The sequence below is a fragment of the Pan paniscus genome, chromosome 5 (assembly GCF_029289425.2).
Source record: "Pan paniscus chromosome 5, NHGRI_mPanPan1-v2.0_pri, whole genome shotgun sequence".
NCBI lineage: Eukaryota > Metazoa > Chordata > Mammalia > Primates > Hominidae > Pan > Pan paniscus.
This window is the reverse complement of record NC_073254.2, coordinates 70247188-70269336: the sequence shown is the minus strand read 5'-3', so window position 1 is coordinate 70269336 and position 22149 is coordinate 70247188. Positions and strand designations below refer to the sequence as shown.

The following is a 22149-nucleotide window of genomic DNA, read 5'->3' as shown; positions in this document are numbered from 1 at the left end:
GCTACATATACACCATGGAATACTATAAAGCCATAAAAAGGAATGAGATCATGTCCTTTGCAGGGACATGGATGAATCTGGTCAAGGGGAGGGAGAGCATGAGAACAAATAGCTAATCATGTGGGGCTTAAAACTTTGATGATGGGTTGATAGGTGCAGCAAACTACCATGGCACATATATACCTATGTAACAAACCTACAGGTTATGCACTAGTATCCCGGAACCTAAAGTAAAATAATTAAATAAATAAAATCAAGTATCTGTGAGTCTTACAGCTTATTGGCACCTGATACCAATGAGAAATGTTCAACTATATTTTTAAAACAAGCAAACACTTTTGCCATGTGTCTATAATATAGTACTCTTGATAAAAGAGATTTCAGCAAAAGATGAATGGGCATCCCATCCAGTGCATATTAGTTTACCCAATGTCTCTTGCTAAGAGGTGATTTCATTTATAATGAAATTTTGCATTTGAACTCTAAGGATAGTGTTGTAGAGAGGTAAATAAACATTTGCTTATTCCAGAAGATTTTCTGTACTGTACATACATCTCTTCTTACATTGAAATAGTGCAAGAAGTTCTATCTTCCACATACAAACTTAAATGCATCCTATAAGTAGCCTCATGATTATCACATTAAAAATCCCTTTACATGACTGTTTGCACCTATTTCCCCAAATTCCACAGTATTTGTCCTTTCCACATCATAACCATATTCACAGATATAAAACTTTACTTTCAATTCCTTCTCTTTCTCATATTTAATTCACCCCTCAATGCACTGTAATTTGATTTTCATAACTCCACTCAACTAGTCATCTACCATCAGCCTCCTCTTTACCAGATCTTTTACTTTTTCTTTCTTCTTATTCTCCTCAGTATTTGATATTGTTGATCATTCCCTATTTAATATGTGAAATATCCTAATCAGGGGAATATATTAGTTTCCTAGAATTGCCATAACAGATGACTAAAAACTGTGATGGCTTAATACAATAGGAAGTTGTTTTCTTACAGTTCTGAAGGCTAGGTTTCCCAAATCAAGGAATTGGTAAGGCCACGCACCCTCCAAAACCTCTAGAGGATGATGCTTCCTTGCTGTTTTCATCTTCTGGTAGCCCTAGAAGTTCCTTGGCTGTGTGAAGATACTGTAATTCCAATCTCCTCTTCTATCTTCATGTGGCTCTCTTCCTTCTGTGTGTCTCTATCTTTGTGTCTCTCCTCTTCTTCTTATAAGGATACTGGTTATATTGAAATATGGCTTACCTCATCTTAACTTGATTACATTTGCAAGCATATTTCCAAATAAGATCACATTCACAAGTGTGAGGGACTAGTACTTCAACATATGTTTTTGAAAGACACAATTTAACCCATAACAGGGAGTAAGCTAGATTGTGATTGATAAGAAAAATAAAATTATTGTGAGTCATAAGGAATAAGAGATTTATTATAGGGATTTTACTTTCTGCAATCATGGGACCTGGTTAAATAGTTCTTGTAAGGCTGTTGCTTCTCTATCTTGTGATGGGTCTAAAGTTATCTTCCCATAGGCAGCTGGGAAGAAAAACAGATACAGAATTGGAGAGAAAAAGAACTAGAACTTTTCAGGATATGCTGGAGCCCGAAGGACAAATTAGAACCCATGTCTTTCTCATGCCTTTGGAGTTCCAACTTTAATGATGTGCGTGGCCTGCAGGGGAGATTGGTATGCTTCACCATGAATTCCACAAACTCCTTTGCTTAGGATGTAGAGAAGCTGAAGGAGGTGATCTTGCAGAAGGAATTGTGGGCCAGAATTTGGAGAAGCTGACGGAGCTGTTACTCAGTGGAAGCTGAAAGAGCCCAGGTGCTCCCAACAGTAAGGTGAGCTAGCAGATCAGTGACAATGTATGCGAGCAGCAGAAAAGCCTGGCACTTTACCAATTATCCAATCATAAACTTGGGTGCTGCTTCCATTCCACTACCCAACTCCTGTGCAGATTTCTCTGATGGCTAACTTCAAAGCAGCCCCTAACAAATTCCCAAGGGAATTCTGGAATTTGTCATTTCTGTTTAGGTAATATGACAATGTACATAGCCACAACAGTCCATCCTTGTCAATTTGGCACGAATATACATCTTTTATACCCATTCATAACTTCTTCCTGTTTTTTTTTTTTTTTTTTTGTTTTGTTTGAGGCAGAGCTTCGCTCTTGTCACGTAGGCTGGAGTGCAATGGCGTGATCTCAGCTCACTGCAACCTCTGCCTCCTGGGTTTAAGCGATTCTCCTGCCTCAGCCTCCTGAGTAGCTGGGATTACAGGTGCCTGCCCCCCCCCACCCCCCCCACCCCAGCTAATTTTTGTATTTTTAGTGGAGACGGGGCTTTGCCATGTTAGCCAGGCTGGTCTCGAACTCCTGACCTCGGGTAATCTGCTCACCTCGGCCTCCCAAAGTGCTGGGATTACAGGCATGAGCCACCGCACCCGGCACCATTCATAACTTATAAAAAATGTAATAGCAAAGTAATTCTGCCTTTTAATCCATCTTTGGATGTTGTTCATTCCTTTTCTAGCTGAGCCATACTCCCCCTTTGAAGTATTGTAACTTCAATACTGAAATATGTGATTAGCTACTATCAACACTGCTTATACTAGATGGGAGGTAGATGGGGAAGAAAAGGGGAAAAAAAGAATTATTTAATATATATTAGGTAGGTGCAAAAGTACTTGTGGTTTTTGCCATTAAAAGTAATGGCAAAAATACATATATATTTAATACAAAAACATAAATATATTAATTTCAAAATAAGGAAGAAATACCATATTACAATACTCATTTCTGCAGCTAGTCACATGGTTGCAGTTGGTATTTATAATTTCCTTCTTTTACTATGCTATCAATTTTCTGTTTATTTTGACAAGCACCATGGCTGGTCACTTTTCCTTATCTAGTAAGGTAAATCAAATATTTATTGTTGAAGTGTCTGGGCCATTAGCGATAATGCCTGCAATGAACTGTGATTTTCCATTTACTTTTGTCATATGACAAGGGAGTACGAAGTGGTGTTCCAGGTGATCTCTTGTACTCTATGCATACTCCTCATTACCCATATTGTGGTAGTAGTAGTCCAATTTCCCTTTGATATTTAGAATCATTGATTCACATGATATAGTAACCACTTACTGGCTTCTTGATTCACTGGCATGAGGAGTCAAAGTGGCCGGGTAGCTGTTTCAACTTCCAATTTAATAGAACTATTGCCATGGACACTAGAGTTAGCATTGTACTATTGGGAACTAAGAGCTCTGGACCAACATAGCCCAATGTCTTGGGAGTCAGAAGCACAGATTTTGCTAGTTGAATCATATATAGTGAGTTGAGAGGAACCACTTCCATTTCCACCCCTTGATTTCCAGACCATGAGACATCTGGCTATGAGAGAAACAGTCATCCTTGCTATATTGGTTACTGATTTAGATCATATAAAGCTTCCCTGAAGGATATCAGTTCATTCTTGTAAAATATTGGTACCCAACTTGTGGCATAACTGAGTCTTCAAAAGGCCATCCTTTTGATGGGAAGCATGGGAAGACCAGTGACTTCCGTAAGCATGAGCCCATTTTTTATCAGAAGCGATGCAGTATGGAATTCTATGGATAAGTGAATAAGGCATTCTGGAAGTTCATGTGTGGTAATTTTGGGGAGAAGCATCATGGACAAAGAAGACAGATTCATATCCAGAGCACCCTTTCCAGAGAGAACGAAGTACTGCCCTTCCAGTACTGAAGTAAGTGTTCCAGTATAATTAGCCAAGAGCAAAGTGGAGATTTATCCTCCTGGGAAATGCTTCTGCAAGGATTTATGGTAGAGATTTGACCTTATGCATTCCTAGAGCTAACCAATCTATTTAAGTCTGTTGCTCTGCATCTGAAGCTGGGCTTAAGGTCCACAGGACAGAGTCAGAAAGGAAAGATGCATTGGGGGAAACAAGGACAAAACAGAACCTGTGAAGATAATCTGGAACCCATGAGGACAAAGTGGAACCTACCTCCAAGTCTCCAACTTCAATGATGCAGTTGACTTTCTAGCCGCCAAGTCCTTTCCTTTAGAAGTGGATGCCTTGCCCTAGATTCAGAGGAACTAAATAGGGAGAATTAGTGGGATCTGAAGGAGCTGCATGCTCAACACCAATAAGATGAACGAGCAGATCTCCACAATATGTCTAAGTTGCAATAACACTTGATCACAAGGTAGTCTTCTAAGCATAAATATGGCTACTGCTTCGCTGCCACCTTCTAAATGTTACCCAAATTTCCTTTGCAGCCAACCCTAATCCCAAACGATACACAGTAGTTCCAGCTTAGTTGAATTGATATAGTATAAAACCACCATGGAGTGTGAAAATATGTTAAATTGAAAAAGTGAATAAATGAATTAATAGATAGATGGATTTGTGAAATGACAGCCAAAGTCACTTCTTAGCTGTTTCTACCCATCTTGTTTTAGGCTAATGGCTCAGATCAACCTTTCAGTGGTCCAGTCCAAATATCAATGCTTTTCTTCAAGATAAGGAAAGCAATTGAATTATGGTTTGGGAGTAAAGGGAGCTGATATTTTATAAGAGAAAGTGTTCTGAAAATGGAAAACTGGGTTCTGATCCCCCCATTGGCTAAGTGAACATGGAAAATTATTTGATTTCTCTTTAAATTTCCTTATGAAAAAATAGTTTGGCTAAGTAATTTATATCTCACTCAGTTCTAGTATTCTGTGATTTATTTTGGTCACTTTCAGAGTTAAAATCCCAGACTCATTGATTTCACATCAAACATTCTTGGTCAATTTTTTTTGTCTTATAATGAGAATACTCTAGAAAAATAGAGGAAGTTAACATTTCCAATACTACATGCCTGGTGTGCTACTAGGCCTGTTCACATCCCTTATATATCGAATTATAAGGAGAACACATTATCATAATATAATCATATCAAATGATATTCCCTTTACTCAAGTAAAAGATCAAACAAATTAGAGCAAGAAGTTGAATGTTTATACACTTGATTTTTTGTATAAGCGTAGGTAGATAATGAATACACTTAAAATAGACAAAACTATAATAGTTTGTTAATATTTCGCATACATATTTTAACTCACATGTTGTCTGAAATGATTAATATAGTATTCCTTGTTTCACTCTCAAAACATATATATGATGGCTTTTTCTTCAAACTTGTCTCATGCATCTTTGACATTATGCCTTTATCACTAGAATCACATTTTTAATCATATATCACAGTGTTAATAAGTGTATCGTCTTCAGATCCATCTATGTTGTTTGAAAAGTAGCATTTTTGTATATTTGTGTATGATACTGTCATTGGAAATACTATGCTATCGAAAGTGCAGGAATCCACAGGTTGTGTGTGTGTGTATACGTGTGTGTTTGTTGTTGTTTTTTAGCATTTATTTAAATGCATAAATGTTATATCCACAATACAACCTCTAACTCTATTCTTATATACGGAAAGGGTACTTATATAAGTGCTTTTTAAAGTGCTTTTTAAAAAGGTGATGTTTCACTGTGGGGAGGTCTGTGCAAACCTACCCCAAAGTCCCAGGAATCTGAGAGGCTGAAGAGACAGGCTGACAAAACCAGTTTCCTTGGAAGAAATATTTAATAGGGACTTAGGAACAGAAGCCATGTCTGTATCTCGGGCAGCAGCAAGTTGAGATGGTGGATTCCCACACCATCACCCAGGGAGGAGAGATGGTTCAGAAGGGAGCTGTAGGACAATTGAAGTATGATAACATAAAGGTTGTTTGACCTAAAGGCAGAATTTGCGTAAGTACCTGCTCTTACACAAGGAAGATAGATAAACTGAAAATATTAGAGGGCTTCCCAGAACAGAAGTTAATCAGAAGCCAATAGAGTGGATTAGCTTTCAAGATGGAGTTGCTTTGGCCTCCACAGGTAAACTTCTAAAGACAGTCAATAGTTGAAGTTTTGAAACAACACTCCCAGAAATACTTTCTAAACTTTTTGTGCCTTGTTTTCTCTACCTCCTCCTTCTCCTTTTCTCCTCTTTCTGCTCCTCTCTTTTTCTTCTTCCCCCTTTTTGTAAATACAAAATTAACACTGATCGAGGTTATTTGAAGGTAATGTGCTTCTCTAAATAATACTTTCCCAAAACTCATAGGTCAAAATGAAGCAATTTAGAGACATTTGTATTATGGCAGACCCTATAAAAGATTGCAGATTTAAGTGTAATTTACCTCTTAACCAGATAGATATTCAAAGTATTGCACTTGGTCTTGATCAAACCTTTTAAGGCAGGGATTATCATACCATTTTTAATACACAGGGAAATTGAGGTTGAGGAATTCCTTAATTGTTCAAGATCTGTCTGATCTCCAAATCTTTATAGCACTAGATTGATATTGATAAAAAGATGATAAATATTAATTTCTTGGCTATATAGCTTCTATATTCTCATTCCACCAATTAGCATTTTTGGTTGAGTTATGCTAATGGTAGTAACTTAAATTCTGCTGAATTTTGGTTCCTGCTGTTTAGTCTTTAGTGTAGTGTCCTTCTGGTATTTTAAGATTCTCAAGGTATGTATGCAAAACTCTTTCTTCTTTCACTAAAATAAAAGGCACTCATGCAAGTAAATATACACAAACATACCAATAGCCCATGTATAACTAGACATGTTTAAACTTCTGGTCATGATGAGTCAGACCTGCTCAAATGTATTTGTATTGACAATAAATGTATGTGTATATTATATATTACTATTCACCTTTGAGCAGATAAACTTAATATTCCAAAATATTTCATATCTGATAAGCTTATTTGATACTACAAATCTAACTTTATCTGTTAAACCTGACTCTGTATTTAACAATGGCATGATGACTTTATTAACCATAGGGGAAATTATTATACTGATCTATATCATAATCAAGATGAACAATGAAATTTTACCTGAAAAAGAAAATGCAAATTTTAGTCATTATGATTTCTATTAATATAAATTTACTTTCACATATTTGTTTTTGAAAACCTCTCAGTCTTGATAAGTGCTATGTTGTCAATAAAGACAGACTATTCACATCCAGGAATATTTACATTCCCACCTTAAAAAAACCCGCTTTATTAGTATTATGTATTAGTATTAGTATTATGGGTTGAATTGTGCCCTCTCCCCCGATGTTGAAGTCCTAGCCTCCAGTAACTCAGAATGTGACCTTTTTTGGACATAGGGTCTTTGCAAAGGCAGTTGACCTAAAGTGAGGTCAGTAGAATGAATCCTAACCCAATACGACTGGTGTCCTTATGAAAAGAGGAAATTTAGACACAAAGACATGCATAGGAGAAAAGATGATGAGAAGGGATACAGGGAGAAGACAACAATCTACGAGCCAAGGAGAGAGCCTGGAACAGATCTTTTCCTCCGGTTTCAGAAAGAACCGACCCTGCTGACACCTTGATTTTGGAATTCTAGCCTCCAGAAATGAGAGAAAATCAATTGCAAACTCTAGTCTGGTATTTTGTTATGACAGCCTTAGAAAACAATCACACGCGGTGGCTCACGCCTGTAATCCCAGCACTTTGGGAGGCCGAGGTGGGTGGATGACGAGGTCAGGAGATCGAGACCATCCTGGCTAGCATGATGAAACCCCGTCTCTACTAAAAATATAAAAAATTAGCCGGGCGTGGTGGCAGGCGCCTGTAGTCCCAGCTACTCGGGAGGCTGAGGCAGGAGAATGGCACGAACCCGGGAGGTGGATCTTGCAGTGAGCTGAGATCGCGCCACTGCACTCCAGCCTGGGCGACAGAGCTAGACTCCGTCTCAAAAAAAAAAAAAAAAAAGAAAGAAAATAATCACAAACACCATTCTGAAATATTTGCTTATGCACATTCATGTAAATGGGCTTTTTCTTTGCTACAATGTAGGCTTTAATTTCAAGTATTGTAACTGCACCTTATTTAAAGGATTTATGGAATTATTTTTGCTACAAATAAATATGTTTTTTCTTTATACATGTATTTTCTCTATTGCACTGTTCTTAAATGCATTACTATTTAAAATGTTCTTTTATTGGATATTGTAAGAATTTCTTTTAAAAAGTGAAGTAAAACTGGTGAGGCAGGACAACTTTAACAAGTTTATTTTATACTGTTCATGGGAAATACTTAGGATATTTTACTATTCCCGGTAGTATAAGTGCCATATTTTAGTGGAGAAATTTTATACTTCAAAATAAATCCCCTCTAACATTCTACAGAATGGGGTTGGGGGGGACTTGTTTTTAAGAACCTGCTATGAAAGGGGCCATATGAGTAAAAATTACAGAATTATTACCACTGTGTTTATTACTCATAGTCTTGATTCTCCTCAAGCATATTCTGTTGTTTATAGGTAATACAGAAGAGCTTCGTATATGAAAGGAGAAAGGAGAAATTAAATAATTTGTCAGTCAAAAGTAAAATAGCTTTGACCATTAATAGAAAACTGTGCACTTATGAAATCAATTGAACTTTCATAACTTTTCAGAGGTGAACTAGAAATATATGGCTCTTTTTAGACCATACCACTTCATCTTCCCAGATTTACTTTCCAATGAATTGCAATTTGCATCACTGAAATTCAGATATTTAGGCCATTCTTGATGCTTTTTCTAAATATATACATCATCATTCTCAGTAAACTATCGCAAGAACAAAGAACCAAACACCGCATATTCTCACTCATAGGTGGGAATTGAACAGTGAGAACATATGGACACAGGAAGGGGAACATCACACTCTGGGGACTGTTGTGGGGTGGGGGGAGGGGGGAGGGATAGCACTGGGAGATATACCTAATGCTAGATGACGAGTTGGTAGGTGCAGTGCACCAGCATGGCACATATATACATATGTAACTAACCTGCACATTGTGCACATGGACCCTAAAACTTAAAGTATAATAATAAAAAAAGGAAAAAAAAATACAAATTCCATAAGAAAAAATATATATATATATATACATTTAAACTGGAACTGTCTCCTTCATAGACATGCTGGAAAGTTTTGGGATTTGAACATGGAGAGTTTGGAGAATTTTTTTTTCCTGAAGAGATGGCACAATTTAAAAATAATAGAAAATATCATTGAAATGACTACCAAAAGAAATTTGTTAATTTTGCTTCTGAAAGTTTACCTCCTTGTTCTTTTTTGTTTTTCATGTCTTTATTAATATTATGCCAAGGGATGACATTATGAGCCTTGCAGAATTGATTAGGACATTTTTGCCATATTTCAAATGAAAGCAGACCTGAAATCAGTGTAGCACTCAAGTATTTCCCAAGGTACAGGGTGACTGCTCCTCTTTAAGAAGTGAACAGTATAAATGAGTTAATTCCAAGATTAAGGTCTCAGAGATATTTACCAAATATCTCAAAACTTTAAGACAATTCTTATTTTCTTGTCTGCTTATTTGGAGGATTTTTCAATTTAGGAGGAAGAGGAAGAATTTAACTGACCTGCTATCACACTGGGACTATAAAGGGTTCTACAAATTCTAGTGAGAACTAAAGGAATCATTTTACTGCTTTGTATGATATGCTTGTTATAAGTCTGCAGTATCTAAAACTGAATCCTATATCAGATGTGAAAAAAGCAAGCGTTTCAAACCTTCCTTTGGTAAACGCTATGACTGTAATTGTGAAAAGACAATAAAACATTCATAGTTTGTATTAGGATATTTAGATTATTTCATTATCATATTACATTTATTTGAATTTCTCTAGATTAATAGAAAAAAATCTAGTTAAGAAACGAAGATGTAGTTTCTAAGATACACATTTTTTAACTTCGTTTTTGTTAAAATGGTTCACTTTTAAATTTTAGAGTATTTTTCATTAAAAAAGTATGATTTATTAAAAATGTGTTTTCACATTTTGTAAGCCACCCTTAAAGTGACTTCTATGATGTATACAGACAGAAAATGCAGTAAAATAGTATTTAACACAGTATGTTGATATTTAACCTAGTATAATAATATTAAACAATGAATAGCTCTATTGTTTTCTATATAAATAATATGCTCTTAAATAGATTCAATACAATATCAAAGGTCATAAAATGCATAATCGTGTTATTTCTACTCTATCTTGAGGGAGATACAGTGTTTTACAGTTAACCTATTTAAGCCTGAATGTTTTCAATACTAAGGAGCTGTTGTAAAGATTAAATGTCAGAAATAGGTAATTTTAGCTCAGAAACTGCCTGTAGTAAGAGAATAATAAATTATTCATTATAATTCAACAAATGTTTATACATTTATAAATATAATGCTAAAATTAAGATTCAGCAATACAAGTATAAATGTTAATAACAGTAACACTGTGCAGATTATTCTAAAATATATAAGTAAGTTCATATTCACAGTCATTACTGTCCCAAGGGGACTTAAGCCTGCAGAAGATATTAACAAAAGTTCTCATAGATTGTGCCACTCAACTCATGGGATTTATCCTTAAACCAGTGGTATTACTCTGTAATACTCTCTTGGTGTTTGGTATCCATAAAATAATTATATAATAAAAATAGAAAAAATATTAGAAAACTCCTTCTAAAACAGATTACATCCTGCCTGTGTTCCATTCATTTGAGAATTCACATTCATCCAAACTGGAACAGCTACTTTCATTTGACTCTATTCAGTTTAATCCTTTGTTTTGAGGACTACTTACAGATGGTGGTTACCGGGAACACTGATGACCAGGGATCAAATTAAGAGCACTAAGTCAGTTTATAAAGGCCAATGAAAAGCAGGAAAATGGAAATTACTTTCAGATAGAGATTACTAATTTGTACCAGGTTTGGTTGGGAGCCTAGTAACAAAGGTTTTGTATCTTATTACTCATCACTTGAGTCACTTGTTCCTCTTGTTCTTTAACTGCTGTTATTTTACAAACTGCTTTTGTAATGTTTTCACTTAAGTCTAGGAAATAATCATGTTCATTTAAACCTTTAACTTTTTTTGTTGTTCCTTTTCTTTTTAGGGATGCAGATCTGTTCTTGTTAGACACAAGAAAGGCCCAAGCTTTAGATGTGGGTTGGCTTGTCTTTGATATCACTGTGACCAGCAATCATTGGGTGATTAATCCCCAGAATAATTTGGGCTTACAGCTCTGTGCAGAAACAGGGGATGGTAAGCACTGAATTTTATATATTTTTTTGTGAAGCTTGTTTGACACGTTGAGAGTTATCGTTTTTTATGTGATATAACCAATATATGTTTTATATTTATGATGTCCAAGGCAACACATTCCATAGGGTAGTGCAAAACTATATTAGTTAGTTAATCAATTTAGAACACATTTATCCAATACATTTATTGTCAGGCTCTGGGGTGGGAGGTAAAGAAGACGTAGGTACTGCTACTGTTCTCAAGGAATTTTTAGTCTAGTGTTGAAGACCTGTATATGTAAGTAAGTAGCACTACTCTAATACAACAATACCAAAATAATATAGTTGTGGTGGTTACACAACTATACAATTTGTAAAAATTTATGGAACTGTACATCAAATAAGAATAAATATTACTATATGCAAATTATGTCTTAAAGCTTGACTAAAACAATGATAAATATGTATCAAAAAAGACACTAGGGAAGTAAAGGAGCTACCAATAATACAAAGTGGGAGAGAGGAGATGGGGATGGAATGACTCACAAAAAACTGCAGAAAAATAATACCAAGTTAATTCTTTACGTATTGCAATGTTTGATCAAAGACTACTGCTCCAGAATTACTTGTGGAAGGGTCTGTGGGAAATCTTCACTTTTAAGAAGGTCCAGAAGTAATTCTTATGCTCACCTACTATATGCCCTAATACTGAAAAATAGTGACACATCAAAGACACCATGGGAAAGCAGAACATACATGGCTAAAGACACCTGGGATGGAGCCAAAAGAGCCACTTGGTGAGATTCTGGAGATATAAAAGTGAGCCAATGCAGATGGCTTTATGAGACTTGCATTTGAGTGATGCACGAGGTAGTAATAACACAATAGTATTAGTGAATGCATATCACAGCACACTGAGGTGTTCAATGGATCTGTGAACATAGGATGGTGACTAGATTTGAGCTATAGTCTGAAACACGAAGATGTGATTAGGGGAAGAAGTTGGGGGGCAGGCAATTCAGACATATGGAACAGAATTTGCAGACTGTGGTGATGGTGATACTGGCATATTTGCTCAGAAGGCTCAGGAAGCCAAGGCCAATATATTCAGATCTTTGTTGCCCTTTGATCACTCAAAGTTCAAACACTCTAAACTCAAATCTAGACTTGCAGGTCATTTAAAATTATATTTGTCATGATAGGAGGATAAGACATAATTTAATGGTGTCCTACCTTTAAATACTTAATATTTAATTTTAAATATTTATAAAAAACATCATGGAGATCTACATTGTGCTCTTATTCTCTACCCTAAAAATGTTATCACCAGGGACAGGGAGGATAATTTTTAAAAAGATCATTAATAAGAGAACGTATCTTATTTAAGGTTCACTGCTTCTTCTTGTCACAGAATCAGGCAAGAAAAACATTAGGCCTACAGTCTACCCCCCTCATTTTTCATTGCGGTGTTACACAAAAGTCTTGTTTAATAAACCACAGAGGTAAGTAAAAGTTGTGTCTGTCTTGGACCTTTTTCAAGGAGATTTATTGCTATAAATGCTTAAGACTTCACTATGGGGTTGTTTTACCTGCAGCCAGTTTCACAGCCTATGGATAATACCATTACCGATGCTGTGACTGCAAAGATTGTATATATGGAATGAATTTCACACACAAATTGAATATATTAAAGGGTTAGTCTAGTGCGTGTTTTATGTGTCTCAAATATATATATATATATATATATATTTTTTTTTTTTTTGAGACGGAGTCTTGCTCTGTTTGTTGCCCAGGCTGGAGTGCAGTGGCGCAATCTCGGCTCACTGCAAGCTCCACCTCTCCGATTCAAGCCATTCTCTCGCCTCAGCCTCCCGAGTAGCCGGGACTACAGGCGCTTGCCACCATGCCTGGCTAATTTTTTTGTATTTTTAGTAGAGACGGGGTTTCACCGTGTTAGCCAGGATGGTCTCGATCTCCTGACCTCGTGATCCGCCCGCCTTGGCCTCCCAAAGTGCTGGGATTACAGGCGTGAGCCACCGCGCCCGGCCGGGTCTCAAATCTTGACCTAGAAAAAGAAAGTTCTCACTGAAAGTATTATAGGCAACGTTTCGACCTTCCCTATGCTCTCAAATCCAGATTTTTCCATAGCTTTTAATTACAATGTTGAATTTTCATAAACAATTCAAATATTCTGGATTATAGGTTAGAGTAAAATTATGGCTTTAAGATTATCATTAAAGGATCCTCAGAGTTCAAGCATTATAAATGTAGACTGAGTAAAGCACAAATTTAAATAATCTTCCAAGAATTCTTACAATGTTAAGCTACTGTACATTTATCGTCAGAAATGTGACTGGGAAATTGGCACTGGGGAGGTAAGCCAATCGTTCCTTCCCTGGTATGTGGCCCAAACAAGAAAAATGAAATTAGTGGTATGTGCTTCTCCCACTCTCCTCTTTGGGGATATGCTTGAAATGTCTAACTAAACAAATCAAGAAATCTATGAAATATGATCAGCCTGTTTCCTTTTAATTTCCATCTTCCCTCATGCTCCACGTGGACCTTCTAAAGTTTCTCTTTTTGTTTTTTCCCCCACTCTTATCTTGTATTCGTTCTCTCTTTTACTATTTCCATAATTTAACTTCTATGTTGTTTTCAATTTATCTTTTTCTCTCTGAGAACTAGTCTATATTTTGACTTTCCCTTTCTCTATGATTAATTTTCTCTTATATTACATGGGTAATTTTACTTTAAATTACTAGTATGTTATTTTTTAGCCTAGAGTAAACTAATGTTTTACTCCTTTAAAAGGTTCCCAAATTCTATATTTGAGAGTTCAGTTTGAAATATACAGCCTTTTGTTGCTTTTCCTTATCTCTTTGATATTGTCTAATTTGAAGAATTTTCAAATGGTTAAACATGCTAGGCTAGCTGGCTTTTTGCTTTTAGGCAATACTTAAAACAGATTTTAACCAGAGGTGGAAGAGATAGGGCCTTAGGAAAGCAACTGATTCTCTGGGCACCTTAGTTTTATTAACTGCAACTTCATGGAGAATATACATGTGACATTTCCTTATAAATATGAATAACCAGATGCTTCAGCTTATTACAGCTTCACTCATTACCACTGCTTGTGTTCTCAATGTGACATTGCTTCAGAGCAGACAGACCATCTTTTATTTTCAGTAATATATTCCTAACGTTTTCTTCTAAGCAAGAGGAGTTGAAAATCATGAAAGGATGATAGGAAAGTCTGCTTTCAAATTCATTTGTAAACTACTATTCATTTATTCATTTGTCCAACATATAATTATTAAGTATCTGTGCATGCAAGGTGGCAGGTTACAAAAGCATATCACCTAAGAGACAGATATAGGTAGCTAATTTTAGAAATAACAAAGTGCCCTAATACTGAAAAATAGTGATACAACAAAGACACCATGGGAAAGCAGAACATACATGGCTAAAGACACCTGGGATGGAGCCAAAAGAGCCATGGTAGCGGTGGCCTTGAAACTGGGTCAGCAGTTAGATTCCTAAGAAATACAGATGAAGAGGAAGGGAAGTCATGGAAGTATGCGAAGTGATGGTGAGGGCAGGATAATTCATTCCTGGATGAAGAAACAGTAAGTAAATGCACACTATGTCAAAATGGCGTGGTATATTCTGGAAAAATTTAACAGTCCAGGATTGGCTAGAACAACTTTCATGTATAAAATGTGATTGCAGATGCTATTAGGCAAGTGATCTGTAAACAAATCATGTAAGGAATATGAAATCTAAATTAAATGTAATATTCTCTTGTAGCTTGATCGTGAGCCATAAAAAAGAACTAAACTTACTACTTTAATCAATCACAGTAACACCACTGTGATTACAGGTTTGAATGAATGTCAGTTTCATGAGGTCATGGGACTTGTATCACTGATTCGCACTTGTACCCTCAGTGCGTGGCACAATGCAGGTCGTAGGTATTGAAAATGTCTTGAATGATAATTGAGTGAGTTTGTAATTAAAAAGGTCTTGTAGTTCACTTGCCACTGAACATGTTCCTCTTAAGAAGACATTCCAAACTGTGAGTTTTGGAATTAGTAACTAAACCAGTTTAATGTAACATAGGATCAGAATTTTGTAGAGCAAACCACAATACAGAAATTAAATAGTTTAAATCATAAGGAAAGGAGAAAGTCAGTGATGTGTATTATTAAATTTTGTTTAGCCTGCCCCTGTGAAGAAAAAATACCAAAAAGGTCTAAATATATTTTGGGAATCAAAAGGCTGCTGAAATCAAAAGTAGCATTTTGATTCCTCAGAGAGCCTGTGGAAATTATGTCAGTTTATGAAATACTCTTTTTAGAAATTTGACAAATGAACTGCAATGGATTTGGCAAGAGAGTTCAAGAATATTTTATTATTTTTTCATGCTGAATAGATAATTCTCAGAGCTCCATATGTTTGTTTCAGCAAAATAATACAAACATATGAGCAAGCAAATGAAAAAATATATTGCCGCTTCTTAATGGCAAAATTTAGACATTCCAGACAAGATGTTATATCCAATTTTACAAAATTGGTTTTAAAGTTCTCAAGCACTTTCTCATGGTGGTTAATAAACCTCTATGATAAAATAAATTCTATTTTTGTTTTTAATAGCAAATGAGTAGGCTTAAATCTGTCCTAAATTATTGTAAGATTTCTAGTTCCCTACATTATAATGATACATTAATTAACTGACATACTAGGTGTTTATTAACATTGCTAATAAATCTACAGTAATGATTTTTCCTATACACATATGCACATAGTTTATTACACAGATAGCAATTTAATCTAACTTTAAAGACTTGAGTTTTCCCCCCAAACACTATAATTTTCCGTTGTTTGATGCTTTATATAGCTTAAGCCTTCCAAGTAGATTAATTCTTTTTTTCAAACTTGGGTTTATAGAATAATTTAGAGATTGAAAAACAAAGATAGCATTTTGGGGTTCATTAGAATGTCTTTTAAAAAGCCCTATGTTTTCAGACATTTTCGATTTGGCAATACTCAGAATGAATTTTGCCAGTGACTTTTTTTCTTTCTATTCAAACTTGCTTATACATCAAGAAAAATTCAATCCGTATGTTTCTGATTCATTTGTATTCAAGTCATCAAAATGTTGTTTTGTCAGAGTTGTTTAATGTCCAAGAAACATTATAAGGTTATTTTTCAGAAGTAGGACTTAAGAGCCATTTTGAAAACAAAGTCAGCATAATTTTCAACCACATCAAGGTAAAACTTCAGGTTTAAAGTCAGAAAGTTTAAAGTTTCACTAAATTTTGTACCCAAATCAAGAAAAAAAAAGATTTCAGAGGTATTAAACTGTCAAATTAAATTATATGATCACTGATACTTAAATGTAAAATAAAGAAACATTGCTTACAGTAACTTAGAATTTAAAGTTTTGATATTTAAATGAGGAGGATAAATGAACAGATAGCTACATTCTGGAAATAAACATTTTAAAAAGAAATCATTAGGAAAATTAGATTAAAATCTGGGCTCTGATAAAATACTTACCATTCTAGCCATTGCATCAATAAAATGAGTGTGATAGTAATTACCTCACAAGGTATGTGAAGTTGTATTAGATGATAGTAGCTGGCACATGGTAGGGCACAAATAAAGTTCTGTATGATAAATTGGACTAGAGATTGCACAGACTTTTCACTTACATTAGCTCTGGTTATCACTCCTTTAACTTGGGACTAGTTCTTTTATTGTGGAGGTTTTGCAGATGATTTAAATACATTTTAGATAAATTCACAAGTGATAGTCCACAGGGAAAAGGTCAGATTGATATATATTCTGAAACTTTGAGTTGACAGCAGAGTATATAGGCAGTTATGTTATTAAGCTCATGTTTAATAACATTGATTGATAAAATAATTACTAATAAGAAAGTTTTAACCTGTTTCAATCTAGGGTGTGAAGTCAATAGAAATGAACCCATTTTGTTCTTAGAAAAACAACATATTTTTGGAGATTACTAATTTAATCAATGAAAATAAGGGAAACAAGCTTTTCTTAATGCAATAGGATTATATATGGGGCTAATTTATTAAAGGCTGGCCAACATTAGCATAAAAAAACTCCTGTTTAAAATGCCTCAGGACAAATTACTAGTATTTGAGTTAGTAAACCTATTAGTAAGCGTTAAACAGTAGAATGGATTCTTACAAAGATAATTGAATTACAAGCAGGATTTTAATGTTCATAGAACACAAGATCAAATAAATATTAGTAGTCTTTGATAAAGAGTAGGGTCCAATGGTCCCTAATACATGTTGTGCTGATGTTTATAGCAAACCACATAAAATCGCCACCATGTAAATGGTATTTCCCAAAAAATGCTGGGAAAGCTGAGATTTTAGATTTTGAGATTTAGATTTTAGAAAATCAGAGATTTTCTAAAAGTACCAACAGTTTATTCCTCTTTTATTTTCACCAATATTATTCTGCAAACTTCAAATAAAGTCTTTTGTTATCAGGACAATTATCTTGAAAGTGGGTAATTTTACATTTCATTACCCAGGATGCTTCTGTGTTCTCTCCTTTTCAACCTGTGATAATTTTTGTTGTTGTTGTTCATTCCCAGTAATTGACAACTGTTACAGCTATGTTAACAAAGAACAGGATTCATCTTTTTCTTCAACATTGGGTTGTTTTTCATTCCTACCTGCACAGTAATTTAACATACTGATAACATTTCTTTTCCAAATTAAAATATCCAGTAATATTTCCTAAATGTATTCTGTTAAACTCAGTTTTTCCAAAATTGCCACATCTTTTGAATTGCAGTATATTCCTAATTAGAAACATATATTCCAGTATCTAAAGTCCACATGTGATTATATATTAAACAAAGATATAATTTACAACTGAATATTCTTTTATGTTTATAAAATTTAAGTGTATTTGTGTGAGAAATGCAGAGTTCTTAATATAATATCTACTTAAATTTAGTAAGTCCTAGAATCTGCTATTTTTAAATGGAAGTATCTGCCTAAGTTTGTTGTGTTATTCTTCGTATCCCTAAGAGAGTCGTTTTTACCTCAGGGAAAGAGCTCCAAATTAAGCCTCTGTGTTGTCAGAGGTTTAATTTATCTGTGTCAAAGGTTAGATGATCTATATGGCTGGGTAATCTGAATATCAGCTGACAGTGCTAATAAGTAGCAGAAGAAATTCAAAGATCAAGGGTGATATTTTTCTTTTTCTCCTGCTGTTTTGACTACAGTTTCTCATTATTATTTATTTAAGTTCAAAAAGTTGAATTATGTCCATTTATCTGAGGATCTTTTAAACATTCTAAGATTTGATAATATTTCCTTCTCTTATCTGAATCTTATCTTTTGAAGTAATTAAGTCATTTTTGTTCATAAAACCATATGGCTCCCCTTTTGCTGAATTTATGGTGATGACAATTGGTTTTAAATAAACAAATGAGAGAGTATCTATATCCAAGAAACTGAAAGAATCACATATCTTGCTGGAGGTTCTGAAAGGAAAAAAGAAGATATACACTTATGATTTGCTCTAGATAAATATTGTTATAAATAAGTAGTTCTTTATGTATTGTCTAATGTTTAAGGATAATTAGCTTTGACTTCTGGATTAATATTTAAGAATAAATTAGGAGGACAGCAGAAGAATAGTTATCTTCCAGTACCTGAAGAAATGAAATTAATAAATAAAATTGAACTTTTTCTCTACAGTCCACAAGTTAAATCAATGTGCATAAAAGGCAAACTGAGGGCTCTTTACAAAAGAAAAAAAAAGCCTGAATAATGGAAGCCAATGGCCTTAGAATTGTTTGTTCTGTGAGGAATAAGCTCTATGTGACTTGAGGAATTCACTATTTAGTTGACTTCTTGTCTAGGAATTATACAGCATAATATAAATTTTCAGGTAATTTCTACAGTCACTTACAACCTTGCTGCATCATGGAATGGTACGCCAATTGTAGTCTTTAAGCATATATGTATACTTTAAGCATTATATTCATGTATAAAAAAACACTATATGTAGAGAGGGTACAGTGAATGGAAATGCATTGTCTTAGAGGAGGCTGGTATTAAACAGTTACATTCAAACCCCAACTTAAGATATGGTATAAAAATAGTGATGGAGAAACTGGTAAAGAGAAGCGAGAAAGTTAGACATGTTTTTCTGTGCGCATGCATGGGTGTGTAGACATGGAATACCCAGGCATATACACATTCTCAAGTAATTGTGTTAGGGATCAAATATAAATTCATAGTTGAAAATCTATAATAAGATTTCTAGAGAGTTCTTTTTACAGCATTTAGCAGGATTGTATTTTCTTTTTAAGTGCCATACTAAATGCTTTAGTATCATAGCAAAACATAAAACTCAATCTAAATTTTTCCATAACATTTTAGAGTGCCTTCTACTTTTATCAAATTTTTTCATCAAATTTCAAAAACATCAAAACATAAATTATCTATGGCCATGTGTTACTTTCTGAATTTTTTTTTTTTTCAAGAAATCAAGCCTTGGAGAAATATTTAAAAGATGTGGCTAAGAGAAACAACTATGTTGGTCATTTTAATGTGAATGTTTAGCAAAAGTGTCATTGAGAATTCCTGTACATTTATGGTAAACATGACTAGATTTCTACTGAAAATAAATATGACATAGATTTCCCTTGGGGTCTGAAATCAGTATTTGTTAATTTTCCAAACCCACAAATGCTGTGACCCATGGGTTTTCTAACTCGCGTAATGTCTTAAAGCACATCGGAGAACATAAATCTTCCCTGTATGCTTTAGTTTTTTGTCATTTGCCCACTGCATACAAATGAGCAAAATGTCTTTCATGGCAGGAGTAACTGAACATAAATAACAGATCACTGTTAAATTTCTACTTGGTTCAACCAGAGATCTCGTTAATTCTCTTATTAGCCATATAGAATTTTCATAAAATATACTCCATGTATTTTCAAACATTCTTCTTATCAACTTATTTTCTGTCTACACAAATATCCTCTTTTTTATACGCTGATTTCAGCAATACCTTTTGCCAATATCAATTTGTTCTTTCATGCTAATATTTAGTATTTTTAAATTCTACATAGTTAATCCAGGTTTAACTTTCTAGGTATATCTTTAATTCATTTTCAGTAAGAATTTAAACCATGCATTTCCTGTGACGGACAACTGAAATCAAATAAATAACATTAGTGGAAACTAATATTGCTGAGAGCTTACTCAGTGTTAACCATTTTGCTAAGCTCTTTAAATGAAATATCTACTTCTTCTTAACCCATTTTGTACACGAGTAAATGTAGCTTAAGAATAAATCTGAAAATGATCTGTTTTCAGAGCCACCCTCTTATATGCTGACTCTTACAAATTAAATTAGTCTTTTATAAATTCTGAACTGAAAAATAATTGTATTGTTATAATTTCCAAATAAAACAATGCCATTAAAAATGATTATAAGGGAGAGAATTGAATTTTTGCTGTATCTGTTGGGAATTATTTTTGGGTTTTTATATTTTCTGCCTGGAGTTTAATTGTGATGTGGTCCACAATATGTAACAGTAATTCTGTCACATTTTTTATTTTCTAAATCAACCTTTTCAATGTTTTTTGTCTCTTTGTGTAATTATAGTTAATTTGATAAATTAATAAATAGGAAAGGAGAAAAAGAAACTTTTCATCTGCTGATGATTCACTTCAACATGTAATTTAGTCAAATTTAATCTTTTTATTTAGAACTTGATAACAAACCCCCTCTTCTTAATTTAGTCTTGTATGATGATTCTTAGGCAGAAAATAATTTCTCTTTATAGTTATTGATTATAGAATGTATTCAATAATAAATTGAAAGACTAAATTTTGCTGTTTTATCATGTACATTGTATAAACAATATTTTAAAAATAGTCTTTTTTTCTTTTGAAGACTTGCATCTCTTTGTTATGTCCTCTTAGGATAATTACATAGCAGTAAACATTTTAAAAAGAATAATATCTGAAATGTTTGGCATAGTCTAGTTACTAAGAAACAACAGTTCTCTTCTTCAAGTCCCAAAGCAGGTAACATTTGTAAGGGGAGAATTGCAGGTTTGATCATACTTAAGAACATCTTACACTGGCAGATCACAATAACTTAATTCGGAAGCCTTAGCTTTTGTTTTAATTTAGTTTATTTATATTTGAATGAGAGCCATATGGTTAACATAGTTTGCTTATCCAAAGTTCAGCATCGCAACTAAAAAACATATATGAAAAAAGGTTTTAAAATTATTGATTTAAAGTAAGCAGTTACAAACAGGAGTTAGTTGTGGTTCACTATCTGGCAAAATATATATTTTACTAATTTTTAAGGTTTCTTTTAATGAAAAGGGGTTCAGAAGTGCTTGGCTACATCTGTATTTCTGTTTTTGATTTTCCCTAATTCAGAACAGTAACTATAGAGCACCAGTCTTACCAAACAAATACCAAAGTCAGAAATATTTTTTAGTTTTTGTTGTTTGTCATATTTTCTCTTCTAGACTCTAGCTAAACTGATGATCTGTGGGGTAAATATTTTCATGGTAATATCAATTTAGGATCATGAAAAATATAAAATACTACTTATTGTCATCATACACTAGAGTTGACTCTTTCTTTTCTTTTCTTTCTACTTAAGTTTAACTTATTGTTGACATATCTCTCAAAGATATATTGCAAAACTAGCAGTAGTGCTGGCATTTGTATCCTGAGCAGAGAGCACAAGTGAGAAGAAAAGAGAACCTTTAATCCTTATAAGGCATGAGCAACCACAGTGTATCTATACTGCTGAGAGTTAAATTTTGGCATGCCGGTAATAAGATTATAAGAGAGAGAGGAAAACCAAAGCAGAAACAAACAAACAAAAAACAAAGGCATCTAACCATCAAATCCAGTAGTATATATTGGAAGTGGCAATCAAAATT

General features: G+C 34.1%; 1 protein-coding gene across 1 annotated transcript in view; it reads left to right on the top strand.

Moving 5' to 3' along the window:
• The window catches only part of BMP5 (bone morphogenetic protein 5), a 124314-nt gene that overhangs the window by 72520 nt on the left and 29645 nt on the right, over positions 1-22149 (top strand). The window contains exon 3 of the mRNA XM_003828929.7: positions 11042-11190. Coding sequence (XP_003828977.2) covers positions 11042-11190 — 149 coding nt within the window. The remainder of the gene's footprint in view (positions 1-11041; positions 11191-22149) is intronic.